The sequence below is a fragment of the Mytilus edulis genome, chromosome 6 (assembly GCF_963676685.1).
Source record: "Mytilus edulis chromosome 6, xbMytEdul2.2, whole genome shotgun sequence".
In the NCBI taxonomy this organism is placed as follows: Eukaryota; Metazoa; Mollusca; class Bivalvia; order Mytilida; family Mytilidae; genus Mytilus; species Mytilus edulis.
The window spans coordinates 87,364,247-87,381,976 of NC_092349.1; the positions used below are offsets into that span (position 1 = coordinate 87,364,247).

Consider the following 17,730-nt stretch of genomic DNA (forward strand, 5'->3'; position numbering starts at 1 on the left):
TGACAAATGAAGAAAAAGACGATTGATTTGCATTGTCGACAATGCGTAAAGGTATGTATGGACGTACTGTCACCACATGTTTATATCTAAAAATATACAAGCCTGTGCCCGTGGTAAAATTGATGACAATTACATTTCATTTGCATTCTATATTTTAGTAAATTATATGGATTCCTATATTATTGTTCCCACAGAAGGTATCAAAATAAACAAAGTTTAAAAAGATGTTTGAAATGTTTCTCTATGTAAAAAAAAATGCACAAAAGATACTTGCACACCAATAGGTAGTTTTAAAAGTGTAAACCTGTCGGCCGCATCATAAAATTCAAGTGTTTATTTTGGCACTCAAAACGAAGAAAATGAATCTCAAAATTTAAAATTAGTAACGAGATTTCAAATTCAATAATCTAATTCCTGCCAAGCCAAGAAACTTGACCAGAATCACAAGTGTGTACTAGTATAAATATACTAAATTGTAAGGTGAAAACACGGTGACCGTCATATTTTTCAATTCCCGATGATCGGATGAACCTTAAATTGGGTTAAGCCTCGATTTTTGTAAACAGAAATACTAGACGTATACGTTTGTTTAAATGTTGGTGTCGTTATTTGAAATTAGCTTTTGAATTGTTTTAAGTAGTGATTAATTATATTCCACATCGGAATTTATTAGTCATCCCTGCAAAGGTTCATCAGAAGGAATGACACAATATGACAGAATTAACCACAAAAGTGTACTCTGAGTTCAGATAAACATGTGCACCTGAAAACGTTTAAAGGCATGGAAAGAACTAGGTAAGTAAAACTTGAATGCATATTATGTTTCAAAAAAATAAGCTTTTACCAGGAATTAGAGATTCCCGTTTTAAACCTGCAAAGGGAGATAATATAAACACACACCCGAGTTGTATTTGATGTGGACCCCTCATTTACACAGTTTAAATCACCTATTGTTGTGCAGAAATCTATAGACCGTCTCACGGTTGTTATTCGGTATATCGAAAAAAATGATCACGAAAGAATACCTATCGGTGGTCATGCAGTGCGGTCGGATCTTGAATGATCTGGTATCGGATCGTAAATTTGATTAATTGTTTTTGGAAAATGACGCAGTCATTGTTCCATAACTGCCGACCTGATTTCTCTGCCTACCGCGCTTGGTTTCGTATTTACTAATTTCAATACAAACTGGAATGTGCTTGTGTTCCTTATCATTATGCATGAGCATTGTGTAGTAATCAGCCAGGAACCAGTTTACAAACTAACTGGTTTCTGTTTGTATTCCACTACAGTCGAACAAAGTGTTGTAGTTTGACAGAAACCAGTCCAGAATTTTGTAAACTACAAAACGTAATCGGTTATTATCATTCCGTTTTGGTGTTTCATACCGACTTATATGGTTTGAATAAGCTTAAGACCCTTCAAACATTAATGTGATAGGTATATTAAAGACTGTTTTACAAAAGGATGAAACTGTTTTGCTTTAAAAGTCGTACTATAGTGATATATGTTATGTACGGATTTCCACTCTCACCGGTTAATTTCTTCTTTTACACGTGCTTTTGAAACTTCCTGTTTAAACAGAATACAGAATTAAACATCGCAAGTTTTAAAATTGTTTTTTGAGTGAATTAAACTTATTTTAACAATCACGAAGCGTTCGGGAATCATTTCAAGCAGTTTCTTCTTCTCTTTGATGATGGAAAATAGGTTTTCTCAAGAAAATACCGCAAACGATCGCAGAGGAATTGAAACGTACAAGTCAAGCCGGCACCTGGTTAAATTGGCTTCAAGTCAAATCGGCACCTATTTGACGTCAATTCGGCTTCCAATAATATTTATTATAATATGTTCTATTCAATTAATTAATAACTGTTACCAAGTACATAGTGAATATTAGGTAAACAACGAAACCAAAGTGAATATGTTGTTGTGTATAAAAGTAAACAACGAAGCTATTGTTTTAACCATTAGACAATTATTAAAATTAAATGGAAAACTATGAGTCCCTTTCAATAAATCAAACTTTCATGCCAAATAATTAGCAAATTTAAGGTGGTTTTTTTTCAGTAATGTTTAAACAGCATTAAACAAACAATCCTGTAAAAGACTCAACTGGTTAAATAATGCATAAAAATATCCAATATCTCATGTATTAGTCCAAATAATAATGACGTCTGACAAGGCTATTTTATTTTTTTCTGGGACGCCTTCCTAAGACGTTCGTAGGAAGGCTTCCTAAGAAGGCGTCCCAGAAAAAAATTAACATAGCCTTGTGGTCATAGGAAGGTGTCCCAGAATAAAATTTAAAAAGCCTTGCCAGACGTAATAATTATTTTGACTACTCATATATATCATTAAAAATACACCAAAAAATTCATGTAGTTGAGAAAAATAAATACATACAAAATGTACATGAACATCCAAAAAAGTGAAAGTTAGTATTAACTCTTTTTGCTTTAAAAATTTACAACTGCATTTAAGTATTGAATGCTTTTTTTTTGTAAATTCATTGAGGTGTAAAAGCGTTGACCGAAGTACTTTTTGTATGAAGCGCGTAAGCGTAAGCGCTACATTCTAAAAATGTGCAAACGGTCAATGCTTTTGCAACCCTATGAGGTTACAAAAAGAAACATTCAATACTTATAATTACTTTTTTTAGCTAGGATCATGAAAACACGAATTTTATAACTTTTTTATTCAATTCATCTGTGCACTTTATTGTGGGACCACGTGTTATCATGAATGAAAAGTTTTATTGAGTGATGCAATAACATGTGATGTGCAGTTAGTATTATAATGAAACATATATCAAATGTAATTATAACAAAATACATTACGTTGTAAGAGTTATCTCCCCAAACACTGTTTTTCTTGTGGCCACCTCTCCTTCGTAACCGTAAAAGATTTTATTTTACCAAATTGCTCGTTACATATTAAGGATAAGAATATTCGTTTGAACCATAGCTCTATGGGGACTCCATATGAGAGTTATTCCCCCTTTTTCATTTGATTCAAGCGATATGCATTTTCAACTGGTAAACCATAACTGATAGAGACCTAGGGTATTCATGAGGTCATTGGTACTTAAAATGAAAATGAGGTCAATGTCAAAGGTCAAGGTCATATTATAAATTTTGATTTTGGCTTATTTTCACTTCTTTTCAAATACCGTATGACATTTTGACAAATAATTTTACATGTCCTTACTTGTATATTTTGGTTGAAAGGCTGCGCATACAATAAAAGGGAGTTTTTGTCCATCTTACATTTAAAATTACGCGTCAAGTGGTAGTACTCATTAACCAAACATATTAAAGACCTAGGATATTTTGATTCAAGGTCCATGGTTTGTGACCTTGAAATTGAGGTCAAGGTCATAGGTTAATAGGACGTCATAAAGCCATAAGAAACTAACATTTTAAACTGATTTTTCATATTTCAATATAAAAATAGATCTTTTCTAGTGGAAAGACTTCAATTGTTCTCTGAACAATTTGTTTTTAATTTACTTCATATTTTGTGGGAGAAGGGGGTTCAGACTATGTGGTATCAGGTCTGTTTGCGCCCAATACACTTTCGCACCTCGCACGTTCACACCCAAGGTCCGTTCGCACTCTACTCATTCGCGCCCAATTTTAATTCAAATTCAAGTTGAATAATTGGAAAATCATGATTGTTGTTTTAAATTGCTTTGGTGTAAATACTGAATGTATTTATAGCTTGGTATGAGTAAAACATTGAAGATTTTAAAGGAAAACACAAAAGATAATTGTTTTTAAGCCCTTTGATCTGAAACAATAAAATATAGGAACCAAAATATAGCAATCCACTATTATAACCAAAACATGATAAAATTAAACACACAGAAAAAAAATTAGTCAGAATCTCACTTCATTATGAAAGAGGTCAATGAAACAAAGTATAGCAATACACTGACAAAAACATGATTAAGAGTTATTCAACGCTAAATAAAACGTTGACAAAATACCACTTTATTTAGAAAGGATTATTATTATCTTTAACAATACGCTATCCAAAACATGATTAAGATTTATTCAACACAAAAAAAAAATGCTGTCTCACTTTATTTTGAGACAATGACAACAATTATACTTATAAGAAAACACTTGCTTACAGAGTTATTAAACACAAAACCAATTAAGATTAGTTACGAACATGTAGGGTGTGAAAGTGAAAGGGGGCGAACATGAGTTGGCGCAAACGTGAATGGGCGCGAACGGACCCGGATTCAGCCTATGTACCAGTGAGAAATATAGAAGCCTTTCTACGGTATTTATTTGTACAATTCAGGTAGTCTTGACCTATTCATTTGTCTTAAAAAAAAACCCAGCCAGTTGGCACCTTCACTTCACACACACACATATACGAATATCAATTATATGCTTACGAGAAATATGCATTGTTAAACTAATTACGGTATGTGAAAATCAAGACTTGCATAAAAACTATCCCAATATTAGAGACAGTGGCGTCATTTTTCTTCAGAGCTTTCAGCTCTTTGATTCTACTTCAAAGTCTGTATCTTCAAAACGTAGAGACAATGGTGCACCTGTACACAATCTCCAGTACTACTTTATGGGCTAGAACTAATACTACCAACAATAAGCACACTAAGTAAAACGTCCAGAGGAAACTTCTAAAACAAATACTTTCTCTACCAATCAGTGGAGTAATCATAACTGTTACAGCAGATTCCAACGAGTATGAAGCTATAGGTAGATTCTTTGGTTAGCTTCCTTGTTAGCTCAACCATGAAATCATTATTAGACCTTATAAGGTAAGGTACAACAATCATTTGGGTGGAGTTAATAGTTAAGCAGAGAACCAATCAAAACTAGTGACAGAATTAAATAGTGTAAAACTAGTTTTACAAGTCAGTTTAAAAATAAGTGTTCAATCTAAATTTAAAATTTAGTGATAATTATACAAGCTAATTCACACGCATGTTGTAGGTGTGTTTGATTTGTCAATTTTATTTCAATCAATTACTAAGTTCATTTATAAATCCAGTTATGTGTATGTATAAGGTTAATGATCCCTTCTGTAGCCTTTGAATTACGAATGTTTCAAACTGCAATAATATAAAAACAGCAAAGATAATGAATAATAGAGATGGGCCATTTTGTACATTTACAATGAGGAAACTTCGATCAAGCATTATTATTTGTAGTTTTATTGCATTTAAAAGTTAAACGGGATTTTGTGTTAAATAAACCAAGATTTTTGTAGAAAATCCACAGATATTTTTGTTATAAAATTTTAAGCATAGATTACTCAGACACTTGATTTTCTATGATGTGCTAGCGTTTATTGTTTACAAAAAGTCCTAGACAACCGTTAATGTAAATGAAAAAAAAATCGTCCGAAGTCACGAAATTCGAGCGCACCCTAGAAGGTGTACTTGAATTAGTCCATATATATTTGTTTAAACCAATATCTAAATTTATAAACTTGTTTTAATGAAATCATTGCTAGTACTGCTTGCAAAACATCCTCCATATATCAAGTACTAAATTGTCAACTATGAAAGTGCAAAGGAAATGCTGTGAATTTTCTATAAAATTTCCATTTGTTTAGCATTGAATCAACACAAGGGTACATCATCCTTGAACAAAACATAAACCGTAACTCCGCTTCTAATTTATAGTAATACATAGAATTTTTTAATTCAATCAAAAACTATAAGAAATGAAATTTAATTTGCAAAGTTGTTTAGGTAAACCTGTTTGTATGAAACATACTTATCATAAACAGGCCATTGATATGAGTGTTTTCATTGGATGATGAATTGGTGCTATGCTCCTCCCAATTTTGAGGTAATAATCATTTAATGGTTGAGCTAACAAGGAAGCTAACCAAATAATCTACCTGTAGCTTCATACTCGTTGGAATCTGCTGTAATATCCTAACAGAAATACTACTTGAGCTACAAGTACACATCCGAGCATTAGCGCAATAACATACCCAAGAACATCAATATAGTAATGCACCTGTTTTACAAAGAGTTATTTGGTGTTAAATATAAAATGTATTCAACGCAAAACATTTACGTTTAATTTTGACAGCATATAAGTTATGATTAACAGAACAGAGTCATTGAAATATAACTAAGCCAGGAGTGGTGTTCTAAACATCGTTCTTAATGAATTTTAGGTACAAGGCTATTCATCAAATTTATTAATGATAGAAGCGTGAAGTACATACAGATTTGTTTTCGACTAAGTTACTAATGTAGTATATAATCAGCAAGCAATGTTCGATATATAAAATCATGGTTGCATGATAAATAATTATGAAACATTGCTGCATGACAAAAAGGCCATACAAAAAAGTCATACATGAAGAAAAAAAAATCTCACTGAAACATCCGCTTCTACTGAAATGATATTCATCATACAACTTTTGCGTAAAACCTTTTGGACATATCAACGGAAGTTTTGTAGTCGTATAATGGTTTGTATCCTAGTAACGTGTTGGCTTTATCGTATGTGACGTAACACGTGGTGTTCAGAAACGATATACTTCCAGTTGTGAAGCCTAAATTTAATAAATCCACGGGTGTAAAGAATCGTATGACATAAAATACACAATACACAATAAACACAAATGACATTATTAACCAGTATGGTACATGCCATGATGACGTTTTGACATTAAACTGTTCAAAGAATGGTCTGATGGTTTCCGGAAATATGTTTGGCGGCGTATCGTCTGCTGCAAAGAAGTATTCGCCCCCTAATTCTGGGTTCTGTTGAATAGCTTCCATTGCTTTAATAAACATGTAAGCACAGTTACCAGCATAACTGTAATGTACACGTGCTGTCATTGGTCCAATAAGAGTGTACGTTTTATCTTTGAAAGGTTGAATACTTGGTGTAATGTTGTGGTAGTCCAGTTCACCATATAGTGGTAGTGGGAGAATGGCTAATGTTTTAAGAGACTTTCCTATATAAATAAACAAAATCATGATTTACTTACTAATAATCAATTTGAATATATGCTCTAACAATGATGCTGTTACAGAAGTAAGATACGAACACAACTTTTACAGACGTTAAGTAGTCTGTGTTAGTTTCAAGTAATTATACAATAATGTAAAATTAAACTTCATAATTTGCTTTGTTTTGACTGAAACAGCTTCTTAACACCAAAACACATCATTGAATATGTTAAGAAATATAAATTGAAAATGATTTTATAACATCATAATTTCTACTGTTTTTAAGCAGTGCGCATGCAACCATACTAACAATACACTGTAGCGTTAATTAATTCTTTTTTCTATTATAAGACTGAGGTTCCACCAACTTGATGTATTCAAATTAACTCGGATCTTTCGATGTTCCAAGATGTATCTAATGTATTTATTTAGCCTCCATGTTATTTTGTCATAAATGTAGTACGCTTGCTGAAGGTTGAAGTTTGATTATGTACAACACCATTAGGAAGGAAACTGTTTTTATATTGGTTATAATATAAATTCGTTACTTGAAGACAAAAATATCGTTCACTTCAAAATTAAGTACCAATGTTTCAAATTGGTAATCAAAATTATAATTTTATTCTGTATAACTATATTTAAGGTATTAATTTGTTTTAAATGAGTAATTTGTCAACTAAAAGCTACAAACACATGAACATGTATGCATTACCATTTTTAAGTTTACTTCCATTTGCTCCTAGCACCATTTTCTGAGCTTTTAACTTTGTCTTAGCATATGCTCCAAAGTATAAATTCGTCTGTGCTTGCACTGAAGTTTCAGTTCCCGCCTTTATTTCCTGTGGACCGTAGAATATGCTAAGAGAGCTGCAGTAGATTAGGTATGGTACATTTTTATCCTTACATGCCTTTAGAATAGTTTCCGTTCCTTCAAATGAAATGTGTAAATTACAATTAAATTTAGTGTGTTTAAATGATATTTCTATATTGTTTTACTGCATTTTCTCATATAGCTCAAACCTTTGTTACTGTATATTACAATATATTGACTGCCCAGTGGCGCAAATTTAGGGTTTGAGCAAAGAAATAGGGACCGGAGGAGCCCACTAAAATATACATCCTGCAGTTTAAAAATATAATAATGTACTAATAAAACAAATGTTCAGCCATAAGGAGTATTCTGTCTCTCCCCTCGCGGTTTCTCCCTTGTGTTGATAAATAAACTCATCATAGATACCAGTATTGAAATTTTGTATTTGCGACAGACGCGCATTTCGTCTACAAATTAAAAAAGACTCATCAGTGTCTTCTAGGTACGTAAACGCCTCGGTGGTCTAATGGTAGCGTGTTCTCTTCAAGTGAGGAAGGTAATGGGTTCGAACCACAGCCGTGTTAAACCAAAGACTTTAAAATTGGTATTTGCTGCTTCTCCGCTAAACACACGGCATTGTGGATTAACAGCAAATGTTAGTCTGCTCTAATTCATAATGATGTGTATAAGGAAAATAATCACAATATCTATATAAATATATACAACAGTGGCGGATCCACTATTACTATAGCCTCTCAATAGAATATTTTACTAGAGTCCAATACTTATCGAGAAATGTAACTAGACTCTAGCTGGCAGCCACTTTTAGCAGCCAATCAAGTTAGCAGCCACTTTTTTCCAGCAGCCAATTTTGATGAAATGTACCAAGTGTGTACATGTTCTCGTTTGAAATGTTTTACATTTGTCATTTCGGGGCCTTTTATAGCTGATTATGCGGTATGGGTTTTGCTCACTGTTGAAGGACGTACGTAACCCATAGTTGTTAACTTCTACATCTATGTCATTTGGTCTTTGATAGGAAAATTTGTCTCATTGGTAATCATACCACATCTTATTTTATACCAAATTAGAAGTCCATTTTTTTTCTTCTTTTGCCAACATTTTTAGACTGAAATTATGAATTGTGCAGACAAGAACTGATATAATTATTGTAAATTGAAATATTTAGATTTCTTATTTGATTTCTATAAAAAATATTGTTTTTATTTATATTTTTACACATTTTTGTCTATTTGCTTTTACCTGTGACATTAACCTCATGTAAAGTCTTATGATTAGGAAATAACCTCCAGTCTATCAGTGATGCAATATGAAGAACAACATCCACGCCATCACATGCTTTATTGACCACTGATTGGTCAGTTATACTTCCAACAAACGTTTTCATTGGTTTGCTTATTTCAAAATCTGAAACAGACATGTAAAAGAAATGGTTTAACATTGGGTTAACATTTATGCTTGATACATGTTTGTTCATCTTCACTAGATTTATTACCTTCATCAAGCAAAACGAATTGGACGGTAATACATAAAGATTATTTAGTCTATTTTGGGTGAGCATCAATTAGCCAATTTAGAGTTTAAAGCGATACTAAAAGAGAGGCAAAAGATACTAAAGGGACATTCAAACGCATGTCAAAAATAAATTAACAACGCGATGGCTTAGAAATAAAAAGACCATCAGACAAACAATAGTACACAAAACACAACATAAAAAAAATCTTTTAGAAGATTCTCCGGAAGAGTAAACGTAAAATGTTCTGTTTGTTTTTCTGTATTCAAAATCTGTAGTTTGTTTCTCCGAATGACAACAGTCAGTTTGTGACATTGTTATATGACATTAAATGCACAGCTACTTACTAGTATATTACAATTGATGATGAGATGATATCGTATCAGTAAGTAAAGTACTTTCAGCTTTCTCATTGTAACTGCGAGCATTATATATAGAACGACATTAATGGTTATTTCAGAAAAAAATAATGGAGGCTAGAATTGATACTGATTTCAACACGGGTTCGCCCTTTAGGCTAAACATTTCCCGTCCGGCCTTGCTAAAGTGTGACGTCAATTTGGCTGTGCGGGATGTATAAATACGCAGACACGTTCGTTCGTAATGGAGACGTTTACTTCGAAGTTTCATGTAGGTTGATACCACACTCTCTGCATGTTAAAAACATGTATAACAACTCGTTGAGTGGTCCGTAGATTGCTTGTTGTAAGGCAAAAATTATGTTCCAATCCAACATACCTAATCTTCAGTGAAAAATCTTTCCAGGTACCAAATTACCTTTGATAAATACTTCGCAGAACCTGCCTATCCTGTATGGGTTGCTGTCTCCTTTACCCATACCTACCCTGTATAATGTATTTGCCACCTATGTCATGAACTCAACTAATGACGTATACCCTACATCTCCTTTACCCACACCTACCCTGTATAATGTATTTGCCACCTATGTCATGAACTCAATGACGTATACCCTACATCTCCTTTACCCATACCTACCCTGTATAATGTATTTGCCACCTATGTCAGATGAACTCAATGACGTATACCCTACATCTTCTTTACCCATACCTACCCTGTATAATATATTTGCCACCTATGCCATGAACTCAATGACGTATACCCTACATCTCCTTTACCCATACCTACCCTGTATAATGTATTTGCCACCTATGTCAGATGAACTCAATGACGTATACCCTACATCTCCTTTACCCATACCTACCCTGTATAATATATTTGCCACCTATGTCAGATGAACTCAATGACGTATACCCTACATCTCCTTTACCCATACCTACCCTGTATAATATATTTGCCACCTATGCTATGAACTCAATGACGTATACCCTACATCTCCTTTAACCATACCTACCCTGTATAATATATTTGCCACCTATGCCATGAACTCAATGACGTATACCCTACATCTCCTTTACCCATACCTACCCTGTATAATGTATTTGTCACCTATGTCAGATGAACTCAATGACGTATACCGTATACCCTACATCTCCTTTACCCATACCTACCCTGTATAATGTATTTGTCACCTATGTCAGATGAACTCAATGACGTATACCCTACATTTCCTTTACCCATATCTACCCTGTATAATATATTTGCCACCTATGCCATGAACTCAATGACGTATACCCTACATCTCCTTTACCCATACCTACCCTGTATAATGTATTTGTCACCTATGTCAGATGAACTCAATGATGTATACCCTACATCTCCTTTACCCATACCTACCCTGTATAATATATTTGCCACCTATGCCATGAACTCAATGACGTATACCCTACATCTCCTTTACCCATACCTACCCTGTATAATGTATTTGTCACCTATGTCAGATGAACTAAATGAAGTATACCCTACATCTCCTTTACCCTTACCTACCCTGTATAATATATTTGCCACCTATGCCATGAACTCAATGACGTATACCCTACATCTCCTTTACCCATACCTACCCTGTATAATATATTTGCCACCTATGCCATGAACTCAATGACGTATACCCTACATCTCCTTTAACCATACCTACCCTGTATAATATATTTGCCACCTATGCCATGAACTCAATGACGTATACCCTACATCTCCTTTACCCATACCTACCCTGTATAATATATTTGCCACCTATGACATGAACTCAATGACGTATACCCTACATCTCCTTTACCCATACCTACTCTGTATAATATATTTGCCACCTATGCCATGAACTCAATGACGTATACCCTACATCTCCTTTACCCATACCTACCCTGTATAATGTATTTGTCACCTATGTCAGATGAACTAAATGAAGTATACCCTACATCTCCTTTACCCTTACCTACCCTGTATAATATATTTGCCACCTATGCCATGAACTCAATGACGTATACCCTACATCTCCTTTACCCATACCTACCCTGTATAATATATTTGCCACCTATGCCATGAACTCAATGACGTATACCCTACATCTCCTTTACCCATACCTACCCTGTATAATGTATTTGTCACCTATGTCAGATGAACTCAATGACGTATACCCTACATCTACTTTACCCATACCTACCCTGTATAATATATTTGCCACCTATGTCAGATGAACTCAATGACGTATACCCTACATCTCCTTTACCCATACCTACCCTGTATAATGTATTTGTCACCTATCACGGTCAGATGAACTCAATGATGTATACCCTACATCTCCTTTACCCATACCTACCCTGTATAATATATTTGCCACCTATGCCATGAACTCAATGACGTATACCCTACATCTCCTTTACCCTTACCTACCCTGTAGAATGTATTTGCCACCTATGTCAGATGTACTCAATGACGTATACTCTACATATCCGGCTTTTAAGCATAAAATTCTGTTGAAAATCGAAGGAAACACAGGATATTTTAAGGTGTATACACTGAAAAAAATACCTAGTAAATATTACTAGTTTGGCTAGTACTTCATTAAAAGTCCCTAGTAGATTATCAAACAACTAATTAGACTAGTATGTTTACTATCGTGGATGCATCGTATTACCAGGAACCAGCTGTGCAACTGATAACAGGATTTCCCGCCGGACGAGTATCATATTCGCGTGGCCAAGTTCTGTTGTACATGAAGTGATGGCCGCAATCAAACGAATAAAGAACCTGAGTAATGTTTGGCCTGATTCATTGAAAAGCTGTAAGTATTTTAAATAATTTGTGTTTTATTTTATCGTCTTTACTTGTTTACACAAAAAAAGAACCACATCATCTCGCCTTTCACGTAAAATAAAATGTACAGAAGATGGTCAAGATAACCTTGTGACACGTGGAACAAACTTTATCTATTTAAGTTAAGATTTACAAGATGCAGATTTCGTTATTCTAATATTAACATCTTTTCTTCTTTTTTAATACGAAAACTAAAGTAATTAATAGGGTATCCTTCTATTTCACCACAGAAAACCGTAACTTAAATCCGAAACGTTTTATGATTATGTAATTAAAAGTGCGCCTCGTTATGAAATTAATATGGCTGCGCCCATGTAGTGAAAAAATATGAACCTGCCAAAACTAACACAGTCAATACATGGTATTTCTTCAATATTTTCACATCAAATATGAAATTGAGAAACATTTGAAAGCACCACAGAATGTACTTGATGACACACATGCACCATGTAGGTGTACACTTGCATCTTGACTCTGAGTGCACAAATGCATTCAAACAAGTAATAGCTTTTCTAAAAAGCTAGCCGTCTCTTAGCTTCAGGATGAAAGTAAAAAGTGTAAAAATTCATAAAGGCTAATACAATTTTTCCTAATTTACTAATGGTTTTTTGGGATTATTTACCAACACTGGATTAGAAAGGGTGATGCCTTAACTGTTTTTTTTTTAAATTAAATATGAAAATATTTATAAAAGTATATTTTAAAGTCATAAGAAACCTCAAATCAAAAAAAATTAATGCATATGATTTTTATAACTCAATGGATAGTTTTCATTATAAAACTTATGTACATATACTTTTTTCTGAAGAAAATTCTTTAATTTATTCATATTTAGAAGAAGTTTACTTTATTTGAATAGCTTCCTTCCAGCAAGCTATTCCCCCGACATATTTTCCGTATGCAAGGTGACCTCAGTGTGACCCATCTCGTAAAAATCCGGTGACCACAATACGCATGGATGTCCTTAAAATAAACTATTGTCTGAATTTACATGTTAAACACGTGCTCAATTTCCATGCTTTTTTGTTTATTTTTCGTCAATTGTTGACAAACAGGTGACAATCGTTAAACTTCGGCTTCAAAACACGAACTTTAATTACCTGCCATATTTTCACAACAACACTGACCGATTGAGAAAAAAAATTGACAATTATACGAAATTTACACGAAAAAAATGATAAATTCGAGCACAGAAGACGAAGTTTAGGATGTTTGTATGCATTAGTTCAAGAATTGGAAGAACATTATTTTTCACCGGTCACTCGTTTCTTATGACTTTAAACATGGCTCTGGGATAATTATTGTTTTTGCCAGTATTTTAACTCTCTGTATAGCAGTACGATTGTAGATTTAATATTAATGCATACACATTACACTCGTTAATGTCTAACTTCAAATACTTGTATGCAATTGCATTAAAAAGCTATAAAAAAGGACATACATGTAAATGTTCAGTGTGTATCTATATATGTCTGACATGACGACTCACCTATCACACAAAAGAAACAAAGTGAAATGTAGTTTTTTAAATACAATGTATTACTAGAAATTGAAAGTAGAGTTCTAGTTAATCTATATTAATTAATATTGACAACACTACATGTAGTTTTATTATGGATTTTTGTATAATTTCAGGTTCTGAAAAAAATCACAGGGGATGATAAATTTGGATAAGAAGGATTGACCACCAACATGCTACACTTACTGGAACTTGATAAACCTGCAATTCACAAGAACAAGCCAAAGACTAGTATTACCGTAAAAAGTGGTTGAGGGTATGGTCCCAGCTATCCAAACCTGACAAATTATTGGTAACAAGCAATCTTTACTAAAAAGGAACATCAAGCCGACACGCTTTGCAGACTTTGAAAATGATAATTTATAAATTTGGTTAAGGCTATTGAAACAACAAACTGTGAAAAGGAGCAATTTAAAAACACATTCTTTGTCAAAACTGTGATTCATTGAAAGAAGACGTAGTGTGCGCCAAGTCAGTTGAGAGCTTCAAAACAGCTCACCAAGGCCGTCAATAGGAGTCCGCTCTCCCGTCAAGTTCAAGTCAGAATTGGGACCTTCGATGTAACAATGCAGATACATATAGCATGAAAAGTTTTATATAATGAACATTTATATTTATATCTATTGATGTTTCAGTACAAGTATGATTATTTGTTTTTGTTGTGATCTATGACATACATGTATAGTATAAACAATTTTGAGAAACTCAGAGAAAGTGTTATCTGTATACATGACAGTTCCGTGAAAATGTTAACCAACTTTTGTGTCAACTTATTCATTCTGACATCTAAAAATTGATACAAGCCAATATTAGAATTCAATAGATTAAGACTATAAAATCAGTTTTGACCTAGGCCTGTTCAAGTTTATTAAGGTCAAAATAAGTTTAAACAAAGTTTCATAATATAAAATATCAATGTACATGTAGGAGCAAACGGTGAAAATGATTTAGATCCTAGTGCAATATGAGATGGGTGACATGTATTTAGATCCTGGTGCTCTAGAGGGGTGACATTGAGTTGGATCTGTTTGCTCAAACTAAAATTTACAGTGCTTTAACAAATGATAAGTGATCATGCTTTATAAAGTTATAAACTGTTAGGTACAATCTGTATACTTACTTCCTGACAACTTTATTTTTACTTCTAAGTGTTTTAAAATGTAAAATTTGAAGCAGTAAGACATAAAATAACTGATAAGTCTTACTTTGTTCTTTTTTTTTAAATAAATATTTGAGGGAGTGTTTATTCATTTTGGTTTTGCAAGGAGAGCTGATTGATTTAAACAGGGGCCGTGCAATAACTAGATGGGTTATTTTATTAAACTGACGTTTAAAATTTTTTTCATCGAAATAACTTTAGAATTGTAAACTGAATATTCTAAATACATGTATGAAATATTGTTAATATTATTAGGGTACAGTTTTGAAACATGAATTTAATTGGTTACTTTGAAGTAAATTGAGAACATGTTACCTATTTGTTTGTTGTTGGTTGGACACCTTTTTCTATACTTGAAATTAACTACTTTGTCTTGTCTACTAAAATGTATTTTACAGTTCTGATGTTATGCATCTTATGTAAATAAAATAGGTATAATTTATCTTTAAAATTATTTTGCTGAACCTGACACACTGACAAATTTAGTTAGGTAACTGTAAAGCTTTCAGGCCTAACATGGCGAAATTTAAGTGAGAATGTGTGAAAGAGAAAACAACAAGAACAAGGAGTGAAAAGAAATAGTTTTGTCTTTATTGACATTGAAGGTTAATTATCACTACAGATGCAACAAATTTTTATCTGCATTCATTGGCAACCAAAGTATACATTGTAAGTCAATTCATATTGAGAATATTGTGACCTATTGCTGATGGTTTTGCTAGTCTTTTCATGTCATTGTTGTATATTTATCTTAAACAATTATTGCTATTGTCATTGTGTTTTCTGAATTGAAAGATCACAAACACATATAACTACCTAGAAGCTTCCTGTTGAATTTACTGAGTGATGGATTATGGGCCCCTTTCATGGGAAAAATTTAATTGATTATACCGTTAAAAATTTAACTATGACTTGAGTGAGCCCCCTTTTATGGCAGTCCCTCTTATTAAAAAAATTGGATTTATCATTTTTAACTTTGTACCAGTACAATAGAGAAATAGTTATAAGAAATTGCACTGCTATGAAACTATGCATACAAATCAAAATAAAAAAGAATCCTTAATCCAGTAACATTGCTACATCTAGGTACGAAAAAGTACATGTACCACACGAGGGTGACCTGGTACAAGTACTTATAGCTAGTAAAGTTACTAGCTGAAGGAGGTATTCCTACTAGGAAATGTTTGTAGAGTTACTTGAAGCTAGTAGAATCACTAGTCTTACCATGGATTTGCCACTAGGAGGACCTAGTTATGTTACTAAAAGGTAGTAAAATTACTTATTCAGACTAGTAAAGTCACCAAGCAGTCTAGAAAAATTACTAGGGACTCCTAGTGTAATTACTAAGTAGCCTAGTAAATTTACTTTGATGGCCTAGTATAGTTACTAAGTAGGCTAGTAAATATACTTCTGGCCTAGTAATCTCATGGACAGTAAGTTTACTAGTTTACCTAGTAGAGATTACTAGGTATTTTTTTCAGTGTAAATCGTATGTTATTTTATATTTCAAGTTGAACAAACCAAATATTAAAAGGGAGACCAAGACATTCCTCATGCTTCATATAATCGGGTATACCTGTATGTATTCACCTGTTAAGAAATTGTGAAAACATTTTTAAAAAATTACGTTTTCGTGATATGACGACTTTCTTTAACTTTATCAAAAGAGAACAATGTTAAAATAAATCACAAGTATCTTTCATTGTTCACGTGACATACGTCAAATGAATTATGTGACATTATAATAAAGCCATACCTAATTTTTGTTCGTATTTCACAACATCTAAAATACGAATTTCTTTGACATCAGTTCCCAGAAGTTGTAAATGTTTGATAATATGTTGTCCTAAACATCCGCTTCCACCAGTCACCAATACAACACCGCTAGACATCTTTCTCTTGTCTTCTGTTTCACATGAAGATTGGGAAATTTTAACACATTTTTTTTTAAAACGTGAACTTACATTTTATATATACTAGTTCGAATCATAATTACATAAAGTTGAAATAACTGTTTTCGAACTTTAATGGCCATCTTTGTATTAAAAAAATGTTTTAGCTGACATTTTAAATAGAAAAAATAGACAGTGTTACGTACTCGTCTCATTTACGTATTTTTCAAATTCTACTATAATTGTTTTTATAATTTCACGATGATAAATAATCTATACAACCAACATGCAAGTTATACATAATACATGTTATATAAAAGAAACGCGGTCCAACAATATATAATCAGGAAGTTAAAAAATATTTCACATTCTTACCTTTGCTATGTATGATATTTAAGTAGCTAAGTACTCGTGTAAACTAGTGAACTAGTTATGAACCACATGACCTTGTGTTATCACACTTATCACGTATTGACACTATTTAAATAATAAATGTTTAAAGTCCCGGTTGAAATCTATCCAAAATGACGATTTAACTATTTTCTATAATCATTAAAATAAAATTGAAAATGGAAAGTTATTATATAACAGTTTCTATGATTATTAATAACATTAGTTTTGTG

General features: G+C 32.9%; 1 protein-coding gene across 1 annotated transcript; it reads right to left on the minus strand.

The window, feature by feature from the left end:
- Positions 1-6,121: 6,121 nt before the first annotated feature.
- LOC139526859 (3 beta-hydroxysteroid dehydrogenase/Delta 5-->4-isomerase type 2-like) lies at positions 6,122-17,117 on the minus strand. Its single transcript, XM_071321997.1, has 4 exons — positions 16,972-17,117; positions 9,039-9,203; positions 7,677-7,892; positions 6,122-6,969 (listed from the first exon to the last, which is right to left on the minus strand). Exons 1-4 carry the CDS (start codon positions 17,105-17,107, stop codon positions 6,416-6,418), a joined length of 1,071 nt encoding a protein of 356 aa, XP_071178098.1. The 5' UTR covers positions 17,108-17,117; the 3' UTR covers positions 6,122-6,415.
- Between the last annotated feature and the right edge of the window lie 613 nt (positions 17,118-17,730).

Bases quoted from the DNA above. Each gene is read 5' to 3' on its own strand.
- LOC139526859 (XM_071321997.1), bottom strand. From the start codon at position 17,107: ATGTCTAGCGGTGTTGTATTGGTGACTGGTGGAAGCGGATGTTTAGGA. The intron at 9,204-16,971 runs GTATGGCTTTAT...TGTCTGTTTCAG, and splicing joins GAAATACGAACAAAAATTAG to ATTTTGAAATAAGCAAACCA. The intron at 6,970-7,676 runs GTAATGCATACA...TTATTTATATAG, and splicing joins TGGAAGTAAACTTAAAAATG to GAAAGTCTCTTAAAACATTA.